Source organism: Thunnus thynnus, chromosome 17 (genome assembly GCF_963924715.1).
Source record: "Thunnus thynnus chromosome 17, fThuThy2.1, whole genome shotgun sequence".
Classification (NCBI taxonomy): domain Eukaryota; kingdom Metazoa; phylum Chordata; class Actinopteri; order Scombriformes; family Scombridae; genus Thunnus; species Thunnus thynnus.
The window spans coordinates 8,463,119-8,488,110 of record NC_089533.1 but is presented as its reverse complement, the minus strand read 5'-3'; the positions used below and the strand labels follow the sequence as shown (position 1 = coordinate 8,488,110).

Below are 24,992 nucleotides of genomic sequence, written 5' to 3'. Positions count from 1 at the left end.
ATATGTGTGGGCATGGCATAACTTTGAATATGTTTATTTCGTCTTATTTGTTTTCCGATGTGCTGCTAAGACAGACAGCGTATCTGCAGGATGGTAATGCTACTTATGATAATGAAGATGGAGGTGATGCCGACATTAATTCTCTCAGACAGATGTTTAAACCGTTCATCGTATTTTACCTTAGATCATTTTTCACCTTTTCAGCAGCATTGTGTTATAGGAGTTCATTTTGTTTTACCTCAAGGGGAAGGTCCAACAGCTGTCGTTATCTTTTTAAAGCGAAAGGAGGAGATTAGGAAAAGTGTGGGAGACTTATTAAAGCTCCTCACCCTAAGGCTTGAAATAGACAGAAAAAAAACCCCAACAATAACATTTCTTTTCTGATTTCTTTGCTTTTTTTTGCTGTTTATCGTCATGCTGAAGTTCTGTGTACAGCTGCCGCAGAGCAATGGCTGGCCATCGGCACCATCTGCATAGATTAATGTGTTTGATATTTCCTTTCACTGCTGCCTTTTTCCTAACATCAGGAATCAGTAGCATCTTTGTTGCTCGCCTGTAGCCGACTGCCTAGTAGGGCTTCACAGTGGGGAAGCTGAGCAATTTGTTTCTGTATGGCTCCAGGCTTATCGTCTCTGCTTGACAGATGGGCCTTGCCTCTGCTCAGGTTGGGTTCGGTAGCAACGCGCTGCTTGCTGCTTGCCTGACAGAACTCATTATAGACACTCCCCGGGAGAAGAAGCATCTCCACAATGTCCTGTTACCACTGCAGGACTGCCACGACTCACTCCCATGCTGTAGCCCCACACATACTGCTGAAATCTACTGTCTAGTATGAAGTAATATGTTAAATTTAGGAATTACTCGTTCAAATGTTAAACACACCTGATACCGTATAAGCCAGCGCTCATCAAATATTACGTTGATATTCGTTTAAAAGAATCTTAAAATGTCAACAGTGTATGCTCAGATTGTTATCTTCTTCCAGCTATTAACATTATGATGAAAATTACAGATAATTAAACTAAAGTCATTTATGGGAACGTATCAACCTGACTTCCCTCATTGTACCGCTCATAATTAAATTTGAGCCCTAACCTTGTTGTTTGTCAATGCCAATAAACACAGGCAAAGGCTGATATCTTTGATGAGGCAACGTCTTGGCTGAAGCCAGAGGCTGTATATTGATCATATTTAAATTTCAATGTCAGGTCATATTTTATTTATTGACTGTAAATTAGCTTGTATGTACCCTTATCTACTCTGTGATGGAGCTGCCTGAGGTCTAAATCTCCTTATAAATCCCTTCACACTTATCACACCTCATACTTCTTTTCATTTTGTGTCCTGTAATTAATAAAGCACTAAACAAACCCCGATTATATAACCGTACGCCTGCTTGCAAGAGAGCTGAAGCATCACTGAGTGCATGTGAGGTTTTAGGATTGACAGAGAGGTGAACTCAACAAATTCAGTGTCTGGCTTTGTATAATTTCTTTAAAATTGCATGTGAAAGAAAAGTTATGAAGTCATCTCCCTTCCTGGGGGTGCTCTATTTTCAGTCGTGGGTCAAACTGTGCTTAGCCTTGCATATAATCAGGCCACATGGAGCAGTCTGCCACCTCCTGCAATCCAGGGAAAAGAAGGAGAAAAGAGGACAGAACTACACATGAGAGATTTTTTTTAAGGAGAAAAGAGGACAGAACTACACATAAGAGATTTTTTTTAAAGAGCGGATTATCTTAAAATAGGGTGGCAGAAAGGAGGTAACAGTGCTGAGATTAAATATAATCCTCATAAGAGAAATCTTCACAACCTTATTAGAGCTAAACTCCAGTATTTCTGCTGGAAATATCTCCAGCCTACTGTGAGCTCAGTAGACAAGCAGACGCGTGAATGTTCTGACATCAAACAGGGTAAAGTTGAAGTTCTGTTGTGCTCAAATATTGCTTGTGCATATTTACCGCATAAACTGTATCTGCCTGCTGCACACACACTGGAATACAAACTGTCATGTGCAGCTCACACAGTCATCAACTCACACACTCCAGTACACAATATACAGTTGCAGTGCAGCCAGCATGACGAGTGACCCAGAAAAAAAAAGAGAGAAAATGTAATTCACATAAACAACTTTAAAAGGCTGTAAGGTAAGGTGAGGAAATGACACACAGAAAGGAGGGGGGATAAAATGAGGGGGTTCTTTGTAGAATTTTTTTAAAATTGCATGCAATTGAGGATAGTTTAAATTTCTCTTCTGAAACAGAAAAGTGGCTTGCAGACATAAGTCTCCAAAAAGGTCAATTTGAATGCAAAAGCAGCTAGAATCATATATTTCTTTGGCCACTTTCATATTTAGAGTAAAATCCTATCTGCAGCTGTGGATAAACATATAATCCTTGCCGGTTTCATGCAACCGAACCAATCAAAGTGGCTTAATTTAGGGCTAACTGAAGTTCCTTCATCATCTCCGTACTGTTTCATCTAATCAATCCAGTCACATGCTGTCTTGAACTCGGGTGTGCAGATTATCATCGTACTTGAAGGGGGACTGGAGACTGGAAGTGAGGGAGGAATGGCTGGGGATGGAGAAGAATAAAAAGTGTCAGTCTTTAATTAAAACTGATTGTGGTTAATGTTCTCCATCCATGCTATAATGGTTCCCACGGTGGCCCTCACACCACCTCCTGATCAAGCGGAAGCTAATTGGCTATTAACAGTCACTTTTCTCTCTCTCTTTCTCCCGCTCGTCATTGTCTCTCAGTGTAGTACATTCGGACATCCAGAGGCAGTGCAATGTCATTTCATGCCCTCGAATGGCCATGAGCCTCTAATACACCATGAGGCCAATTTACAATTTCCAGGCGTACCATGTGGGAGGCAGCCATTTGTATGCATAGCATGCATGTGGGTTATTTCATACCTTGGTCAAAAAAAGACTCTGTCGGTTGGGTTATTCTAACTAAAAAGCTCCAGTTTTATACTTATGTGGAGAGTAGTAGTTGCTGACTCTTCCTGTGCTGTCAGATCGAGTCCCATCAGCCCATGGTCTGAGGCGGGGCAGCGACTGTTGGGGAGTTTGCGGGGGCGGCTGGGGGGATGGTGAAACAGTGTGGCAACAGTGTGGCAGATGCACAATGAGCAACATCATGTTAGCATGACTCTGAGTGTGCGTGTCGTGACTCGACTGTGTGCACATTTGGTACGTGACGGCTAAGATCACTGACTGCGTACAAGAACTGTGCTAAACATCATCAAAAACAAGAGGTTATTACGTGCACTTAGCATTTTTCGAAAGAATCATCCGCATGGTGCAGAGTAATTATGTTCATATTGTGCCTGCACTCAATGTTCATAATTTTACAAGTCGACCATTTCCCTTGCAAACTCCCCCATTCAAGTTTAGATGTGGAGATTTTTTATTATCACAGCTGGATGATCAGATCAGAGGCCCGATGGCGAAGGTCTAACCGACAGTCCAACTGTTACTCAGCTCAGCAGCAGAAATGCGGTGCATAATACTCTTAAATTTTGCAGAAATCAACCCAGTAATTCTTAACCCAGTGCTTCCACAATCAGTCTACAAAGTAAAAAACACAAAACCGGAGACAAAAGCCAACTACATCTCTGGTGGATTCTTTTAAAGTGTTCTTACACAAGGAATTTCATCATGTTTTCTTTTCTGCTAGGCTCTATAGGAAACTGCATAATAAAAGTAATTCTTTCTTTGAGCTTCTCCTCTCTGCTGTGGTTGTTGAAGGACTTAGCAGCAGGAGAAGTCTTGTACATTATTTTTTACCTCACCAAGCAGCTTTTTGTCTCTTTTCATGTGAGCACCATAGTCAAACCTTGGGGGTCCACGAGGGTGCATCACTAGCACCACTGCAGTGTCCTTGGGTTTTCAAGTCTCTGAGGGCTGCAAAATCACAGTGAAGAAAGTTTAGCCAAGCTCTAACCTGCATTGAGAACAACAAACCTCACAGAGCCAGCATACATCTTGCTGGCTCAGTTTATCACGTATGAATATCATTTATCATGATTAGGATGAATCACCAAACTATGAGAGAATTCAGATAATGAATTTACACCTCTTGAAACTCCTAAATGTGTTTTTCCTGTTAAAAAGTTAGGAGCAAAAACCACTGACAGTTCAATAAGTGGCTGTTCGTCTGTCAATCATCTATTGTACAGCTTACATGTAATGGCACCCATTTTAAGTTCACCTAGGGAGAAAGCCTTGACTGCCTTTGAGTGGCAAGACAACAACAGGCAGAAGTAAAAGAGGGTTGAGATCCACTCACCCAACTCCGAGACCCTGCTGTGCCAGCATCTATCCCACATAATTACACAGGGCCACAAATAGCAAGGCACTTTTCTCTCCTCCTCGACCCTCTCCTTTTCTCCTTCCTTTGCCACTCAGCAGCAGTTTACAAGGATATGCAGAGCGTGGAGGCGGGGTGGGGGTATTTAGATGTGAGAAAAGGCAGTTTGTCAGAAACCTAAGGGAGCACTGGAGTGATGACAAGAGAATTACAGAAGAAGGACTACAGGGTTGAGCAGCTAATACCGTGATAGTGGAAGAGGAATGAGGAGGGAAGGCGCAGTAGGTTTGCTTGTGTATGTATGTTGGGATCCATTATTTTTTCAGATGAGCAAGTGGAAAATAATTGAAAAATCGATGTTTGAATTCTACGGCTTGGATGCACCACACAAGTACACACATACACTCATCCGAGTAGATGTGATGTGACGGTGGCTGTTGTGTAACCAAGCCCAGTGAGTCATGAGAGGGAGGAATTCGTTGTTGTGATGGTCGGAGGAAGAGGAGGAGGAGGAGGAGGAGGTCTGCCTGGGGAAAGACTGGCGGAGACAGTCAGATCTGTTAGCAAAGTCATCTGGGAGAGAGAGAGAGAGAGAAAGAGGCTGGACATTTAGTTTCAGGCCTTGCCTCAAATGCTGGTTGTCTGGACCCCCGGACCACAAGTGAGGCGTAAATAAATCTTGAGCCTTGACGCAGACATGACTCTGGACAGAAAGAGCATATGTGCACATAACCACATTCACATGCAAACACATGCATATGTGCAGACACACACACACACGGTATTAAATGAGTGGAAAATGACGCAGTGTGATAGAAGGAGGTTATCAGGGGCTGCAGGCTGAAATAAGCCAACCATCCTCCTTACACACACACACAAAAATATCAGAAATGTGCTGCAACACTGGAAAACATATGCTGTTTTGCTTTAAAGTGTAATCAGGAGTACGCTACTAGAATCACACACAATATGTGCCAAGTGCAAAATTATACCTTGTTTGATTTTGTGTGTCCGTGTGCGCATATTGTGTGACTGTGTGTTTATATTGACGTCCCCTTCGCCACGGGAGCTATTTGTTTTCAGAGGTACGTAGGCAGTTCTGTTTGTATGCAAGTGTGTGCGTGTGTGATTCTCGTCTAGTACATGCGAGCCGAGCACACACACTCCTTTGCGCGCTGTCATACATGCCTGGTTTCGAGCTGTGCCTCCGTGGCAGCGTTATCATCCAAAGAGGCAAACAGCCAGCCCCTGATTTAATAAGCTGCCTAGGGAGTCACAGAGAGGTGAGGAAGCACTATCAGCTGATAACTGTCCTCCCTGCAAGCCCAGCTTTTTCTCTGATAGCCCTGCCAAGAGAAGACTCAGCTTCTCCTCGTTTTCTGTGTGTGAATGTGTGTGTGTGTGTGTGCGTGTTGCGTGTGTGAGCGATCTCCCGCCGGCTGCTGCCCACGTGTCTGAGGGCTGCGTCCGTCTTGTGCTGCATCTCTCTGGGTGTCAGACAGACAGCAGTGGAGAGCCCACACATGGCAAAGGCAGGCTTGAGCGCAGCACTGAGGAGCATATGCTCAGAGCTTCAGTCTCTCAGCCCCCCCTCTACCCAGCAACCACACACACCCCACGTCATGGCTGCCAATCCTGCCAAGCCAGAGAAAGCCATGGGCCAGACTACTGACAGATTCCCCATCTATCACTCTGCTCTGTACTTCAGAGGCCATACAGCAGTATCACTATCATACCAGAGCCTTGACACCAATGCTAAGTGACAAAAATACGACTAAGATGCAACAGCAAAAAAAAGAAAAAAACACACCACAAAATTTCACAGAAGAACTGCTGCGCATTATTTTGACAGTTTCTGTTATTTTGTTGAAGGTGATGGCTTTGCCATGTTTGAGCAGCGGCTCTGGGTAAGCTGTAAGTGGAATAGTTCCATATTTGTCCAGCCTGTGCAGTCTTTTTTGGAATTATGTTCAGAGCCAATTCAGGAGGCAGAGCGTCCCGAAGCAAGGTTTTGCCTTGTTTGAAGCGAGGAAAAACATAAAGGTGAGATGGTGGATGGTTGTGTAGCGTGTTCTGTTTTCATGCTGGAGACTTGGAGTTTGCATCCCATCGCAGACATACAGTTCTTGCTGGCTTTTATTGAGCATAACCACAATCTTTCCTTAACTAAGTGTTTTAGATTCCTAACTTTTAACCACCTTAAATATGCTGTAGTATTGTTTGAATGATTAATGTAAAAACCTTGGTATTAAATGTCAAAAACACGGTCACTGAATGTCATCTAGGTTTTGCAGGATTAGCAAATATTAGCAAATATTAACTTTCTGTCTGGTGAGTGGGTTGTATGTCATCAGGTTTAGGTGGACGAGGATTCAGCTAATGCAGGTGTTTCTTTTCCAGTTATATTTGAAATTTTGAATTTCATGCACAAGACAATTAATTATTTGATATTAAACATCTCAAACACACAGTATTGAACTGAGATTTATCACCATGTTTTTATCATAGTGATGAAGCAATTTTATTTCTACACACTATGCACCCCCAGCTATGAATATATTACTGATTTTTTACTGTGACACTAGTGTTTCAGTCTCCTGTTTCAGCCACCTTTCGCCTTCTGCAACTCTACCATCTGTCTCTGCAATCTTGCACAATCTCCCTCCCCCACCTTGAGAAGCAGCTCTTTCTTGACCAATCTTTTCTATTTCTAAGAATGTCAGTGGTATTATTGTAAGGTCAGTGATTGTTTTTCTTCCTGTGGTGTGCGTTATCACACACCAGTCCTACCGCCTCACAGTATGTGTGTGTTGCACAAGGGCTCACATGATAGGCATACTTTAGGGTGGCCATGGTGACCCACAACTGACACCGATGATTGATCCTGGTGCTGGGATAAGTGCCTGCACACCGCTGAGTGCACCGGTCCACTGAAACGCAGCCAGGCGGAAAATTAGAAATCTCTTCATCCCTGGTCCATTTGAAATGTGATATCACCCATCTTCCTCTCGCGCAGCACCTTTCCTCCGCCAATAAATCAGTAATTAAATGATGTGTTTGTGAGTGTGTATATACATGAGGGGGTGGTGTATGTCCTTGGGGATCAGACTGGGCAATTGGGGTGATGGGGGTATTCAGTCTCCAGTAAAATTGCCCATCCCCCCTAAAACATGCACACTTCCTTTTGTCTGCATAAAAACAGAAACGCACACTGTTGTCCCAGATACAAGCACATGCCCACACTTGCAACCGCAAGCGTATACACACACACGCACACACACACACACATCCGAGTCATACAGAGTGTGTTGGATGTCAGCTGGAGGTGTGATGGTGCCTCTGGTTTCAAATAAATCAAAGTCAGGCTTCCTCCGAGTGCTGCACCTGACCTCTTGGAAGCCATCAGTGCGGCTCCGCTCCGACAGTCACACCGGGACAGAATTGTTAACGTTTCCCGTTGCTTCCTTACTTCTAACATCTATCTCTTTGTGCTGTCCAGGTACGTCAGCCCAGGGCAGCCCCCTTCTGGCTTCCCTCCCTGTTCCAGGTCGGCCACTGCAGCCTCAACTCGACCTCAAACACCTCCTGCCCTTCAGACTCAATGGATCCTCCCCCCTCAGCCTCTTCCCTAACTTTAACACGGTGAGTCCAATGGCAGAAGTTCACCGTTCTGTAGCTGCTATAATGAAAGCCTGTTGTTTATTAGATTTCGTTGAAAATAACAAATTAGATAAACAGAGATCTACTTGTTGGAACCAATTAATCTATTACTTTTATCAACAAGGAATTTCAACAACTTTAAAGGTCTCCGCCAGAGACTAAGATGTCTGTAAATGACAAGAATAAGTCCAAGATGGTATCTAATTAGAGCCGAAACCCAGCAGAAATATTTTGTAAACAGGTGACTCATTCCACCACACAAAAAAAAAATATTGGAATTATACTGTTTGGTAACATGCTTTTTTGAGTTTGAGAACAAAATGTTTTGTAATACTTTTTTCATCTCGCACACTCCTTGAAAATGCAAGGCGTTAGGCATCGTTAAGCAGGGGGAGTGAAAGTGAAAAATTGAAGCACCTGGCAAAACATCACTCAATCGCTGAGCACTGTGTCGATCAGGAACACTGTCAACCCCAAACAGACATATTATATTAACACAAGTCTATATTCTAGCGAAGCAACTGTGTTTTCTTTATGGGGTTACGGTCAATGTTGTGATCCATATACTTCATAAACTTTCTGTCCGTGTTCCACCTCATGCTGGTTTCGCTGCTATCTGCTCTTCCAGACCTCAGCCTCCAGTACTCGTACCATTAACTCATAGCAATGTCTCCACCTGTGCATAGGCTTTACCTTACGCTTGGGGTGCTAATCTTTATTCAAGCAGTGTTTTACCTCTGAGCATTGCTGTTGTCACCTCAGTATCAGCATTTCTACACACGATCCTCTTATAACTTTGTTTCGGACGTCAGCAACAAACTGTACAGTTTTCAAGCGCCTTAGCTCTGATGCTTACCTTGCCTCTGTGCTTGGGATTAAAGGCTTGAATCTTTGATCCTTTACTTACCAGAGCTATACCCATTGTCATTTTGTGTGTGTATGTGTGTGCGTCTGTGTGTGTGTGTGTGTATGAATGTAGACACCTCTGATTTCTTTGATCCTAGTTATACTGTGTGTGTGTGTGTGTGTGTGTGTGTGTGTGTGTGTGTTCACTTCGCACACCATGAAACTGTCTCCAGTTCTGCGGTCTGTAAATGAAACATAAGCCAGAGCTTTCACTCCAGCATACATTTTACACCTTTTCAAACCGAGTAAAAAAAGGTAGGATGAGAGAGAGAGAGAGAGAGAGAGAGAGAGAGAGAGAGGTAGGGCCAAACAGACATCTGGCTGGCTGGTTTTTACAGTAGAGGACATGTGTGAGGGGGTGGATGAGACATAAACGTGCACTGTATGATGTGCATGTGTGTGTACGTAGGGGGTCTCCAACCTGCAATGTGAAAAGTGCTGTTTATTCATTTGCTAAGCCGCCCCCTGCCCTGGGTCATTGTGTCGCCTATACTGCCCTATGGAGGACTGAGCATGCCCAGAAGCTAATTCCTCTAACACTCTCATGTATTTATATTAGTGGTGGAGGCAGTGGGCAGGTTTCGGGTCAGTGTTTTGTCTATGTTTTGCTTATGTTTCAATTGCTGTTTCTATTCTCAAACCAGCGTCTGTACCTCAGAGCTCTGTTAAAGCCTTCATGTTGTCTGATTAAAAAAAAAAAAAGTGGTAACTCACAGCAAATATATATTTGAATTAAACACATTATATTTCCTTATTTAGAAAAAAAGTAAAGGTAGTAATATTAGTAACAGTTATTGTCAAAGAAAACTGCAGCGGATTAATAATAAATGCTCATACAGAGGAAATAACATTCATGTAGTTGCAATGATATACAGTCGGCCATTGTTAAGTAGAATGCAAATTGCAGTAAAACGTGGAATCTACCGCAACCAGAATGCAGAAATTATGATAACCACGGAAATAACATCAAATCAGTGTCGCTTCAGCCCCGGGAGGAGATGATTAGCCTCTATAACACACAGTCTGACAGCGCAGCTGTGGCATTAATCACAAAGTCCATTCAACAGGGAGCCCCAGGTTCTCTCAGCCCTGATAAGGCACACGTTGTCCTGGACGTGTGCAAGGGGGAAGATGAATGCACCTGTCTCCAAAACTAAATATCCTCCAGTTCCCCTGGTGCCCCTTCTTACATCCCCCCCACCTCCCACCCTCTCCTCATCTCCTGATGTGTCTCCTTCTCCATCTCTCTCTCTCTCTCTCTCTCTGTGTCTACTTGAAACCCCATCACGGACTCAGCTGCCCGTCGCAGGATAAGTTCTGTCTGCACTAGGATGGTGGGGGAGGACGGTGGGTTTGGACAAAAGACGCATTTATAGCAGTCGGTTCAGGTTGGCTGCGGACAGACAATGGGCACATTCTTCAGCTCCTAAAACAAATAGCTGTGTGCAGCCTGCCCTGCTAAGGTGGACAGAGGGCGGCAGGAGTGGGAGAGCTCGGTTTCCATGGTCAGGCTTCGGCTTGTGAAGGGAAAAGTCAGTTGCTCCCAGAGGTAGCTTTGAGTCATGTAGAAGAGACCAAAATAAAACAACAAAGGCGAAGATAGCCCCAAGGGAGAGATGTACCTTCAGAATGGAGGTTTCAGTGTCAGACGTGTTTATATTCCCTCTCACACCTGGCCTTGAGGAATCTATAGTAAACAGACTCCACTCTTGCAGAGGAAACAGCTGCCTGGACATGGCGCAGTTTTTTGTGTGGTATGTAAGGAGCCGATGTTGTTCAGGCGTATGTATCAGAAAGAAAGCAAGGCAGTGTGTCATCCTCACTATCATCAATACACCAACACCCCTTGATCTCTGGGCAACTGGGACTTTCAGCACTGTCGCTGGTTCCAGTGAACGTGGTGATCTAACTTGGTATGAGAACAGCGATCTCCCCGGCTGTTCTGTGACCCCTCTCTCATGTAAGCAGGGTTATGAACTGAGCCAGGCCTTGTGCCAGCCTTTGGAGAGATCCTTGTGATTGTTATATGTGATACCATACTGAATCAGCTGTTATCATGGAATGCAGACCTTCTAATGAAGCCTTGGCTTTCACTCTGCTGTTCTTGGATTCTCTGCAGTCTTTTCACAGACAGTTAAAGGTGTGGCCTATTAGTCCGTCCAAAAAACTTTTCAGAAACACTTCACTGTGGGCTGCAATGACTCCCCATTTCTGACATGACAATAAAGTCTACCTGCATTAAAATACAAGCTGTAGTTAGGCTTGTAACAAGATGATAGTGTTGTTATATGACCAAACTGTTTGTGTGGAGAGTGACGTGGAGGCTTACAGCTGAAATACACCAGGCACGGATGCGACGCGTCACGTAGGCGGGGCTGAGCAGGGTTTTCTACCCGCTACATCAACTCCATATCCGTCACTGCATGCATATTGAGTTTCGCCAAGTTGTTTACGCAGGATTTGGAAGCGTAGGCTATATTAACTCGTACTGAGTTAATTAACTAGATCATTTTAACTACAGGATCGTGGAGCGCATTGATTTTATTGATTTATTTAAATGTGCAATGTAAAAAAAACAAAACAACAACAACACAAGGGTGCACATGGCTTCCGTGGTCAGTGTAGCAGCTTCAGTTCATTATAATGGACACACTCCGTTGCAGCCATGACGGACGTGTCGCGCCGCATACTTGCCTAAATTGTTTGCAATGATAGCCTCTGAATATAATTGGCACCCAGCAGATCTCTGAATGCTTCTTTATTCCTGGGTTCTGGGTGGATGTAAATCAAATCTCTACAAATAACCTTTGTCAGCAAGAAGCATTGTAAGGAGCCATATTTACTCTATTATCATAAGTATTGCCATCATGGGTGTTGAGTTTCATGCTCCACTTCTCCACGCAGGGCCCGTCTTGTTAAAAATTGTTTTTTGTAGTGTTTAGTAGGTGGAGGATGCTCCATCCAGTGGCCCATTAAGAGCAGAGGCTGCCTTGATGATTACTTAAACCTGCAATTCATTTCTAGTGAATGTGACATACATTATGCTAAAAAAAGATTCAAACAATGAAAGTTACCAACACATGAGATTGGCCACAAAAATCCTCAAAAAAGTCACACATCCGAGATCAAAATGTTTTTTCTTTAATGCTTTATTGCATAGTGTATTCCATACAGTATACTGGACTATAGAGAGGGCACTGTCAGGGTAAAATATGAGTAAAACTAAATCATGTTTAAGAATGCCACACATAAAAATTGGGACAATCATGCTATATGCACAGTACTCTGAGCTCCACCGGGAGCCCTCTCTCTCCTCGCTCCTCTGCGGTGCATTTAAGGGGATGGAAGATCCTCGATGATGGCGGAGAGGGAATGATTTCTGTGTCATAGCCGGAGGACAGAGGAGAGAGGATGCGAGGCAGCATTAGCTTAATGAAAAGCACCCCAGGTATCTCAAGAGACTTTCTAGTTAAATAAAGGTTGAGAAAAAAGAAAAATAATTGAACAAATTCAAAAAATAAATATCATAACTACCTAAGATCATTACTCCTAGAAAATATTACTTCAAAAGTGAGTGAGAACTGGGCACAATATGAAAAACTGTTGCATGCATTTATCTTACGTAATGACGAGTCAAAAAAAGTTCAAGACATGTGCACACCCGCACAGGTGTTTTCAGTTAACCTGCTGATTAGTCCTGTTTGGAGTAAAGCAAACCAATCTCAACGTATCATTAGGAATATTTCCCTGCTTTAACAGGCGAAACTAGAGACTGATGTCATTCAAGCACATTTTGGACACACCTCCGCTGTCCTGAGACGTCAGCTAATCAGGCAAATAAGTGAAAACACCTGTGTGGTTGGAGCATGGCTTTAGTAGATTGACATTGTCATTAAAAACAAAACAAAAGTCAGTATTTCAAGCACTGTTTTATGGGTGGATATCTATAGAGTCAAGCATTTTTTCTCTCCATAGTCATTTAAACGTCATTGCTGTTGTAGCAGTCACCCTTTCAGTTATTCAGTTATAAAGTGACCCAAAACCATGACTCTGTAAAGACTGATGAAAGTCTGATTCTCCTTTGATTTTAATCTCACTTTTTGTTCACCTGAGCACTGTAGTGCTATAAACCACAATAAAGCACCAAAGGAAAAAACATTTTGCTCTTTTGCTCTGTGACTGTATTTTGAGGCTGTCTGCCCTCTATTTAGTGCAGGTTATCTTTTCAGTTATAGCCACACAATGGAAGCGTTTTGCGGCAGATCAAACCACCTTGATTCATCCACTCTCACTCACAGTTTTCTGAAGGCCTTAAGACAGACACATTTTATCCTTCAGCAGCTGTCTTCTGTTTAAAAATGTACAATATACCTATATATTTGGAAGGAAAAACAAACTTCAGGCACTCGTGCATGGAGCAGAAACAAAAACACCTGCATTTTTTTATTCTAGCACACCATTACCTCTTTCTCACAAGCCTGTTTATTTACTTGTAGTCAAATTACTTTTGAGTATTGTAATAGAGGTGAACCGGCAGCACAAGTACAATAATTAGCTGAAAAACCAAAACCAAAACCAAAATACAGCCACTGGTCATGTTGCTCCATGCATGTAGACGAAAGAGCTACAAAGCTCAGAGTCTAGTTTTCTATTTGTTTCAGATTTATGCCAAAACCTGCTCAGTAATCACAGATGTCTCTATTTCTTTGTTCTTATTTTTTACTATAATGTTTTATGTTGATATACCATGATTGACATATGAGGAGCAGAACAGATATGGGTTATTTTTTGATATTAACTTTGTCATATTATATGTGATATTCAGCGCACTCCGGGAGTTATTTGATGATTTCTGAATTTGCCTGTGTGCCGTACTCCCATTTTCCCTCAGTCACATTCAACAACTCTCATAGAAAGCATATGAACATGTTGCCTTCCACTAGTTATGATGCGTTTAAATATCACATTGAATGGCTTCATGCATTAATGAATCTAGAAATTCAAACAGATCACTGGAGGGTCAAAGGTGACTGTGATTGACACGCTGGCCAGTTCACACATCATACAGAGTATCTTAAAGATCCAATAAATTACATTCAGCCTCACTAGATGTCAACAAACAACTATTTGCTATGTAAGGATGTAGTGGAGTAATGTCATCCCTCTGTGTGTGTTGTTATCCGAGCTTCTCTGTTCTTTGTTTTGGTCACCACACTGGCAAACTTTCTCAAATTACAGCTAAACAGTAGACTAAAATATGTTTCTGAAAACATTTGAGGCAAGAAATAGGCAATGCAGTATTAGCATCTTGATCCATATTTGATCAGCACTGCCTAGTTTGACACTTTGATCTGAGTTTCGTGAGCTGTCGGCTTTCTTTTTCCTTTTTTTTCCAACTTAATTGAGTAAATGATACACGCGTTTGTTCTGGTCTGAGATGTTGGTGCTATAGTGCAACATCTAGTGGCTGAATGTTGTGTATTGCAGCTTTAAGAAATCGGGTTTGTTTACAACAAACCTTTTTAATTCTCTCTCTTCAATAGATTTCTCAGCAATGGCGCCAAATATTGAAAATGCCCTCATTGATTACTTCCCAGAGACTGACACCAAAACATATTTGCCACCGACAGCTGAAAAGATATCCCCTGTTACATTCTTCTGTTGCTGCTGGAAATATCTGGATGTGATGTTATTTTATCTACTGATGAATCGGAGGGTACTTTGTAACAAGAATGGCCACACTGAAGATCGAATCTCTGCTAGCTGGGGGAGCAACTTCACCTCTCCTCTGAGGCGAGGTTGTTCTGCTGCAGAGAAATTTCTCATTTGGGAAAATAAAATTGTATAGAACTAATGTTGTTTGTACTGGTATTTTCTTTCTGTCTCTTAGATGGACCCTGTCCAGAAGGCAGTGATCAACCACACGTTTGGTGTCCCGCAGCCCCTCAAGAAGAAACAGATTATATCCTGCAACATTTGCCACCTGCGCTTTAACTCAACGGTAAGAAATGTTTTAGTGGCTTTAAGCTGTGGTTTTTATGAGAAAGATAGAGAAGTTGAGGGACAATAAGAGAGAGAAAGAGATGGCACTCTAGACTGTAATTTACAACATGAAAGCAATCTATAGCAAAGAGTGGGTCAAGCCTCATAGAACATCATCTCTTTTGTGCTTCTGTGTCTTCTTGAATGTTGGTTTTTGAACATATGGTCACTCCAAAATTACCTCAGCTCTTATCATCCACACTTACTCTTTGTGTTTGTGTATACTGTGCGCAGATTTGTGTGTGTGTATAAGCAAATGTGTGTATCTTGGTGTGCATATGCAAAACTATCCGTGGTCAGTGTATCCCTTTCTACAAATATAGGTACCTTTTTAAATCAAAAGTTAGTTGTTGTTTTTTTTTCTGGTTTTCTGTGTATAAAATTTTGTTGGATTTTCTTTTCAGTGAAATCGGTATGTGTGTGTGTGTGTGTGTGTGTGTGTGTGTGTGTGTGTGTGTGTGTGTGTGTGTGTCTGTTGTTTTGGTATGAGGGATTAGACAGCAGGGAGTGCTGCCATTTATCAGCAAAGAGCAGAAACAATCAGCAGCCCCAACAGGAAGCAGCATTCTCGACTCCTCGTCCCATTTTTCCCATCCTTGCCACCTCTAGTGCACTCGCACAAATACACACACACACACACACACACACACACACACACACATTCTGTACACATGCAAACATGCACACTATGTCTCTCTCCCTCTCTCTCTCTATATCACACACTCACACACACACACACATAGAGGCAAATATCTCATGACATTTAATGCATACTCACATAAACAAATAGATTAATAGTCCAGAAAGCCTTAAGATATCTCAGGTCTGGGCGCAGTAAAACAAACACACACACACACACACACACACATACACACACACTTTTTTTTTGGACTCCATCTTCAAAGAAGGGCTGAGGCACAGGAGACAGGGAGCTGAGGGGGGGAGAGGAGACACAGACGTGCTCTTCACACACTAGAGCAAATCCCATTCCCTGCCTTCGCACATTGACTTAAAGAGGAGTGTCAGGTCTGACTGTAGCTTTATCTGTCTCTCTGAGACTATGAATACTTTCCTAACACTTCCATGCACCCTCCTCAGAGTTTGCTCAGATATTATACCAAGTTATCCTTATGCATAATGCTCAAAGGGGAGATAAGTAAGGTTCCTCTGCTGCTCAATATAGCACAAATTGACCTTAAAGAGCTATTTGAGACAAGCTGGAAATTTTTGTTTTTATTGACCTCCAGCGGATTAAATCTGACCTTGTTGAACAAGGCTCAACTTTTGCTGGAACGCAGCGTGACTTGCCAACCAAATATATACACTTTCTTGAAAGAATACTTTTTTTTAACAAGAACGCCATATCTCAAGTGTTTTCCTCGCAATCGTCCAAACGAAAAATTAAATGATTGCTGCTGTAATAACTTTCCACAGCTGTAAAATCCATAATATTGTAAACAGCTGTGCGGTGTTTTGGTGTCTGATTATCCTTCAAACTCATGGATCTGTGACTCTCAGTTTTGCTTTGTGGATTGAATTTCATATCTCACTTATATTTATTTAATGTAGGGCTGTTTTCGGTTTTAACACCAATTTAATATCGCACCATAACTTTTGAATGGCCCAAATGTTCTCTAGTTGTCTAAGTTGTTCAGCCTTTCTGCTATAAAACTAAAATGCCCTGTTCAACCAAAAAAAAAATAAAAGGAAAGGCAACATATTTTTGCACGGTGATGTGGACCATCAGATATAGCTGTCACATACTTTATTTATTGTTTATTTGATGACTAGCAACACTGTAGGATGCTCCCTTAAAAATATTCTTCTTTATTACATATTAGATGGTGTAATAGGCTCATCATCAGGTACAGAGGCAAGAGGTTGTTTGAGTGTTTTTGCAATCCCTAGACGTTGAAAGATTGCCCTTTTAATATTAATTACTGTATAGATGGAAGATGTCTAAAATTGCTAAATAATATATTGGCCATTTTTGGTATTTGGGTCTGGAAACAATCGAGTTAATTGGAGTGGATGATTCTATTTTTTCAGCACGTCTTATACTCTTGCACCTGCTAAATTTTTTACCATATTACAAATTTTACATTGTTGAAACAGAATAGAACATAATTGGGCTTCATTTATTTATTGCACAATGCAGTGAAAAAATCCCAGACACATCTGTGACTGGCAATTTTGGTAAAAACCCTTTTTTTTTTTTTTTTTGACATCCATCCATATTGTTCATGACTTCAGGCCCTGCTATTCATCAGCTTGCACAATCAACAGAGGAAGCTCAGTGATTGTTAAATTAAGCAAACCAACTGGAAAATCCGCTTAATTTTTCATGTTTTTGTTGTTATTTTTGCTACAAGCTAGTAGTTATTGGGGAGAGATGATTCAACATCTCAACACCTCAATGTTTACTTTAATCACTGGACAATAAGGAATCCCTTAGAAGAGAAGTGTATCTCCCTGTAGTCCTGCTGCTTGGGGTGGTGATGTGAAAACCAAAGCTCATTTCACACCTTGTCCCTCTGCCTCCACTGAGACTCAATTGGATGGAGAGACTGGTGGTGGGGAAGGCGCTGGCTGAATTCGTCACATCACGCTAATCTCTGAAGCCTTTTCACAGCAGATCAGTCACATGATGCGCTGAGGTATTAGAGTTGTTTTTACAGATGCTTTGACAGCCACATTATTTATAGGCTTCCATTATATTGCACCATGAGGCTCGCTAATGTGAAGTGTACATGGTTAACTCTTGCTGGTGTTTACAGAGAGCTAACACATGAGACTGTATGTCTCATGGTGTACTGTGTGTGTGTATCTGTGGGCTAACACCCCACCAGCAGTAATCATTTTATTGCTTATGGGATGCAATGTATTGTTGATGCTCAGATAATCAGAGAAATCCATATTGCGCCTTCAATAAAAGAGTCTTCCAGTGTTTGCAACTCTCTTTTGTCATTTCTGCATGGATGTATTCCTCACTTAGGAGTCCTTCAAAGCATCGTCCAGTCTCTTCACTCAGGTTGTTTGGTGCCTGAGGATTTGCATGATTTATTTCTCAAAGAAGCGTTAAGTGGTTGAGGGCTCGGAAGGAAGCATCGCTGTCTTGAAGGAATAACTGCACCGCATCTTACGCTACATGTCAAAACAAACGAAATTTAAACTTAATCATTATTTCTTAATCCACACATTTGTAAAACATTGAGGGTACATACTATGGAAATAGTCCATGTTACTGAGTATTGTGGACATGCAGGTTTTTCACACTTTGGATATGATTTAAAACAAAACTCTTTATTTAATCATGGCTGTTCTGTTTTTATTGAATGTACGTGGGTTCTAGTTCTGCTCCTTCGCTCTATAACTGTCTTATCCAGGCCAGGAGCTGATGAGAGCTGATTCCCCGAGGTTGTTTTAGCTTTTAATGAGTGATCTCTGTATTGATTTCCCTGCTATTCCTATGTATCCAGGCTTGTTCTGACAACAGGGGCTTTGTTCTTGGATTTGAACGGGGCCGTGAGAACGTGAAGGTACATCGCGATCCACCCAGACAGATATGTGTGCGTGAACGTGTTTAATTGCTGCCTCGCAATCAGTCGGAATGTTTTTGCTTTTGATTGTGGGTTTGTGTGCTCGTGAATGCGCCGTGAGTGCTCAAATGTGTGTGATATTAGTATGTATTGCCACATGTGTCTAGGATTTGCAGAGGCTGACTCTCATAGTGCACAATAATTGGGTAGTTGTGGAGATGGGATCCTCTCTCTTGTTGCATATTACACATGCAATTATACCTCTGGCCTCCCAATGTGCCAGCGCTGTTATCAGGTGGAAACAGACTCTCCTCCTTGCAGCTTGTGTATGTCTGCGAGGGAGCAAATATTCAGGCGCACATTTTAACATTTATTGCACGTGGGCTCTACTTTTCAGCAGATAATGCATTGAGTGAAACACTCCTTTCTGCCTCTCTATGCTAACCTGGTTTCCTCTCATTTTCCTGCAGAACCAAGCAGAGGCCCACTATAAGGGCCACAAGCACGCCCGGAAGCTTAAAGCCATGGAGGCCCAGAAGAACAGGCAACGACGAGCCGGGGAAGCCTTATCCGCAGGAAGGGAGAGAGAACGAGATAGAGACCGGGAACGAGACCGGGACAGGAGCAAGACGGTTACGTCTGAGGCAGCTCTCCCTGCGCTCATGGATACAAGCTTAGTGGAGGGAACAAGTACGTAAACTGACAGAGAAACTGGAAGAAGGCTATAGCACAAGCATGCTATTTGTAACCAATCCTTCTCCGCCCCTCTCCACCTTCTTGATGATCGCTCTATCACGCTTCAGTTCCTTACGTCCTCTAATTCCCCCTTTCACTCCATATCATCTTTATAAAATCCCCTCCACCAGTCCTCCTCTTCATCCTCACATCACTGACAGCTTCCACCCTCCTCCACCATATGTTGGCCTCCCTTATCGCCCTCTCTCTCTCTCTGCGCCATTGTGTTATACTCTGAGATTACATCTTCTGTACACCTTATCCCTCACCTCTCTCCGTCCTATCCCCTCCGCGTTTCTCTTCATTCAAACCTCAGCAATTTAAACCCACATACCCCTGGCAAACCTCTCTGACCTGGCCTTCTGTCCTTGTGCTTTGTGATGGATGGAGGGCTCTGAAGCTGCGGGATTGTGGGATGTCTAGGAGCAGGAGATGTTGTGTAAATAAAGGGGCCGGCTGAGATCGATTGGAGCCTCTCAGGGGTCGTTTTTACCCCCTTTGCCTCTTAATTTCCACTGCTTGACTCCCCTCTTGCTCCCTCTTGCTCTCTACTATCTATCTCGGTTGGAGAGGGTAGTTGTGGAACCAGAATTGGTGTATTTGTGCAGCATGAAAAGAATGACACATCATGCTAGCTGAATTTAGAGGAGCAAAATAGTGGTGAGAGAGTTTTTATTTGTGGGGCTGTCAAAGTTGAAAGAAATCAAAGGCACTCGTCTTCTCTTACAAAAAGTTTGAATGTTTTCACATTTGTGGTATAAACATAGACATTTTATATAGAAAGATGGAGTGCGTTGGTTTCTTTCAGCTGAATATGAATGTTGACTTTTCCACGAGACAAGGCTGCAACTTTAGCTTGAAGAGCATGAATTGCTCCGATGGCATTTTGACAGCAGACTGAACCCATTACCTTCTCATGTTGCACTTGTCTGGGTCCACACTTTTCATTTATCCATCCGAGGTGATGGGACTGGAGGAGCGGTAGAGCAGTTTCCCCCCCCACCCCCTCTCTCTTTTCTACTTTCTTACTTCATCCTCCCCTCCACTTCCTCTGCCCCAGAGAAGATCACTATCTGAGGAGAATTTCAAAATGCGCTTGGATGCTAGATTGAATATCAGAGAAGAGATATGAAGGTTTGGGGAAAGAGGGGAGACAGTTTGTGCTTTATCCCCGCTCATAGACATAATCGTGTGCACGTGGACACATACACACACACACGCGCGCACACTTTTCTGCCTTGAGCACTAAGAGTCTCCTTCAGAAAGGAGAAAGTGGACAAAAGACTGGGGGCCTGATAACGCTCTCATCAAATCTCATTTTAATATTCCGCCGTTGCAAAGGAGAGCTCTGAAAAGGGGGAAGCAGCAGCAGAGACGAAACGAGATGATGAATGGAAAATGAAAGATAAGATTAAATGAATGAAGGAGACAGACAGAGAGAGAGAGAGAAAGAGGGAGGAATAAGGGAGAAGGAGCATGGCGGAGGGGGTCAGTGGGGAGTAGATAAGTCATAGCTAGTTTTTATGCTGTGAATAATTTTACAGTTCCAAGGCAATTTCGTGAGGAGGAACACTCTTTAATAAGCCCAATTGTGTGATTGGCCTAATGTGAAATTGAAATGCAGCAGTGCGAGCCAGTGGTGGCACGCACCACAATGCCAACCTGTAATGAAATAGCGCTCCAAATTAACACTCTATGAAATGAGTTATGTCTGCCACGAAGCCGAAGGCTGGTGGGGAGCTGTCTGAGGGTAATGCCCACATTGTCTGCCATCAGGAACCAATAACGCATCTGTCGGCTGTTCCTCTAAACAGTCTGTCTGGCTCAGAATAAACAGACATCCTCTAGGCCTACAAGGTCATCCTCCACAGGTCCATTAGAATACCTTCTAATGCACATTTAGACACAGGAGGCCACTACCATTCATATACCACCTTTTGACCGTGAAGTGCTGGAGGGAGTTCGAAGTGCACTTTTTCTAATGTACACAAGAACAAATGGCTCACAAAATGGCTGTCCAAGTGTATTTGGGTGTGGAGTGATCGAAGTAATGCAACAAAATGAGACATAACAACAAAATGAAGAAAACTAGCAAAAACACACCATAGATTTAATAGCAATATGGCAGAGCCAGACACAAACAAAGGACTTTAAAGGGGATGTATCTTGCGCATTTCCAGGAGTATATTTATATCCTGGGGCTCTACCAGTATATCTTTGTATGATTTACAGTTAAAAAAAACTCCTTATTTATCTTATACTGGCTCTTTATGCAGCCCCACATTTCAGCCTTTGTCTGAGACAGATTGTTTTAGCTCCTGTCTCTTTAAGGCCCCCCTCCCGATGAGCCCACTCAGTTTTGATTGGTTAGCTCCCGGAAGCTGCATCTCGGCCGACTTTCAGCGGCTCCAGAGGCTACGTAAACAATCAGTATTAGTATGATTTTTCCTCGTCTGTGCATGTTTGAGCCCAAATCTGATCTGAAATATGTGACTGGACAATTCAAACAACATGTGGAACAACCTTAACAACAAAAACTACCAATGCGCGGCCGTTTGTGGGTATTCGCGAACAATCCAATGTCGTCACGAGGAGGAAGTAGAGGTAACATTGCAAATGAAGCATTCAGAGCAGGCTGAAGTCCTGGCCATGGCCTGACCATGTTTGACATAGACATCAGACACCATAACAGTATAGAAATAACAAAAAATCACAAAAAGCATATGTCCCCTTTAAAGTACCAACACAACCTCTATACCAATGGGGATTTCAGTTTAACTACTTTTCTCAATTCCATCAATTGTCCTGTGTTGCCTGGCACAAACTTTTTTGCCTATAAATTCTATCACATTACAGTAAAACTCTCTTGCTTTCTACAGGTATTCTGTCTCTTGGGTTACCGCAACAATTTGTACCATAAAGTCAGGGACGATCAGAGACAACATTTTCAATCTTAGAAAGGGATTAATCAATGCTTGTAAACCATGTCCCGCACCAACAAGGGGAGGGAGTGGGTAGACGGCGAGTGAGCAAGTGAGAGAGACAGAGGGCCCGCATCAATCGTGACAAGCATCAATCACCCTCAGCTTTGATTGACTGCTGTTGAAACGTCTTCGCAGGGACTCTCTCTGTCACCACAGTAATGATGATTTAAAGCAAGGATTTTCTTACTCCAGGGAAGTTGTTTATGTTCTGAGGCTGCCTTGGATCACTGCTCGGTGTGTGTGTGTATGTGCATGTGAGTGTGATTCATATTAATTTGCTGTTTGGCTGTGGTTAAAGTTCTCAGCAGATCAATCTGATGAATAGCAATCTCTTCAGATGTGTTTACTCTCTAAAAGCCTGTCATATTAAATTGGACTGTTAAAAGGAAAACTTTGCCGATTTGCAACCAACATTGTATCATTACAATGTTGGTAGTATATCCAAATGAACAATATTTAACTTCCTTCCATGTTGCCTGCACCCAGGGGTCCTTGCTCATTTGCTGGCAAAAATTTAACTTTATACTTTGGAGATCTGGCTCAGACTACAAACGACGTTTCTGCATTTTCTGTAGTGGTGCCTTCAAGGACAGTAAAATGTGGGTTTCCCCAAACACTCCTGTCTACAATGTTACGCTAGCGATAGGGAAAAGCAGACACTAAAATATCATACTACTAAATACTTGAAGACAACTAGTTTCATGATACAAAGCCGAATATTGTGCTGCGTAATCAGACACAACAGGGTATGAAGGGAAAGCAACCACCAGAGCTAAGCTAACAGCTGTACCCTGACATACAAAGTTCAGGATTCCTAACACTAACACTAACAAACAACTAGCTCTACGATATAATGTCGGAGTAGAGACGCACCGTGGAATCAGACACAACAGAGTGTGGAGAACAAAACGTCCACTGGAGCTATGTTTCAGTGGCAGATGAGAGAGAGTCGCTTCAGCCGGGGTAGCTTTGCAGTATCGACAGTTCGACAGTTGCCCGTCTGGTGAGGATGGTCAAAAAGAAGGGAGAGAAAACAGAAAACTCCACGTTTCAACAAACTTTGCGGTGCTTTGGTAAACCTGACTTTGTTTTCTGACAGAATATTATATCGGACTTTAACTCTGAGTACAGAACAGCACAACAGTGACTGTGTGTTATCTGTAATTTATGCAGCTGCATTCAGCTTTGAGCACAATTCCTCATCGTCCAAAACGATAAAAGAAACAGTGTTTGGTTGCAGTTTTTCACCCTTTCATCTGTGATTATTTTCCAAACCAAACTGAAATGTAGACAGCAGACTAGACAGCACCGGTACATATATCCAGACTTGATGAGGTGAAACGTTTTGTGAATGAAAATAAGCCTCAGTTAAGAGATCTAACGCTGCTCACTAACTTTATCAATGAAACTTTGTCTCTGTACTCACTCCCTGCGTCCTGTAAACACACCGTGAGTAGCTGATAGAACGAGACCGTGTGCAAAGCATTCTGGTTGTTTTAGGATTCCCCCTTAAGAGTGTTATGGAGAATCTCAAGCTTTTTTCTCAGTTTTCTCTAGTCATAGGCACAGATTTCAAAAATAATTCCACATTTCTACTACATAGGTGACCCAATTTTAAGAAATCATCATTTTCACAGCAGTGAATTTTCCCTTTAAAATGTGGATTAAATTCTTTTCAAGTTAAATAAAACTGGTGATTGCCTGCACAACATTGATCCAAACATCCATAATTCACTGCTGTATAGTCCTACTCCAGAGAGTCTCTGCTGGCACTGCCAATATGCTGGCCTTTGGTCTGACAGTTTGCCAATCTCGGTGGAAATGTCTGCCATCTTATCGTCGTCTGGGGGACGACTGAAGATGGAAGTTGGACGACTGAATGATAGAAAGGAGGCATTTTTTTAACAGGGCAGATGCTGAGAGAGCCCTGGTACTTATCAAAGGTTTTATTTATTTCACAAGATTTTTTTCCCCAGTGTGCTTCAAATCACCAGCTCTTCCTATTACTTTGGATTCTGGCTGCAATTGAGGATTATTTCCATGATCTCATCATCAAAGTCCTGGACCCCCACTGACTTTATCCCACCCATGGACGCTACAAATTATATTAACGTAAAATCTCATAATCCTATATTTTGCACATCTGTGATTTTTGGTCTAACATGGCACATTACATTAACACAATTGTTATTATTATTATTATTATCGTTATTGTTATTACCTGTAGCAACTCTTCTCACTTAGAATATATTTTACATGTTTGTTATTGTAAATTTCTTTCTTTCTTTTTAGATTATTTAATTTTGTGTATATTTTGGCTGTCATGCACCACAACACAGAGGCTAATTCCTTGTATGTGAACACCTACTTGATATTTTTCTGATTCTGATGATCAATTCATGCAGTATGTCAGTTATTTTATGATTAATCATTTCATTTAGTCTATAAAATGTCAGAAAATTGCAAGTAACTTCTTCAGTAAATCACATTTACTGAGGAACCCAGACATTTGAGAGGTGAGAACCAGACAATGTTTGGCGTTTTTGCTGGCTGAATTAATGAAATTTTTGGTTGATCAACTTTCATTTTTGGCCTTGCTTTCAATAGGATTCACTGGTGATTTGGCCATTCAAGTTTGAAGTGTGCTTTTTTTTAAAAAAATTAGGCTAAATGAAACTCAGCAGGCTTATCTGAAATTACTCCCTGCCGAATGTGGTCCTTCATGATCCGAGCCTTTGGATTTGCAGAGGGCTTTGAATCCCACCAGCCTCCACGTCTTCCTGTGTAAGGTGCCTGCTAAATCCATT

The 24,992-nt window shown here is 42.3% G+C and overlaps 1 protein-coding gene across 3 annotated transcripts in view; it reads left to right on the top strand.

Annotated features, from left to right (window-relative positions):
• Positions 1-24,992, top strand: part of znf385c (zinc finger protein 385C) — a 124,318-nt gene that overhangs the window by 90,748 nt on the left and 8,578 nt on the right. For all 3 annotated transcript variants that reach the window (XM_067570356.1, XM_067570355.1, XM_067570357.1), the window contains 3 exons: positions 7,819-7,961; positions 14,776-14,886; positions 18,937-19,156. In XM_067570356.1, the coding sequence (XP_067426457.1) occupies positions 7,819-7,961; positions 14,776-14,886; positions 18,937-19,156 (474 nt within the window). The remainder of the gene's footprint in view (positions 1-7,818; positions 7,962-14,775; positions 14,887-18,936; positions 19,157-24,992) is intronic.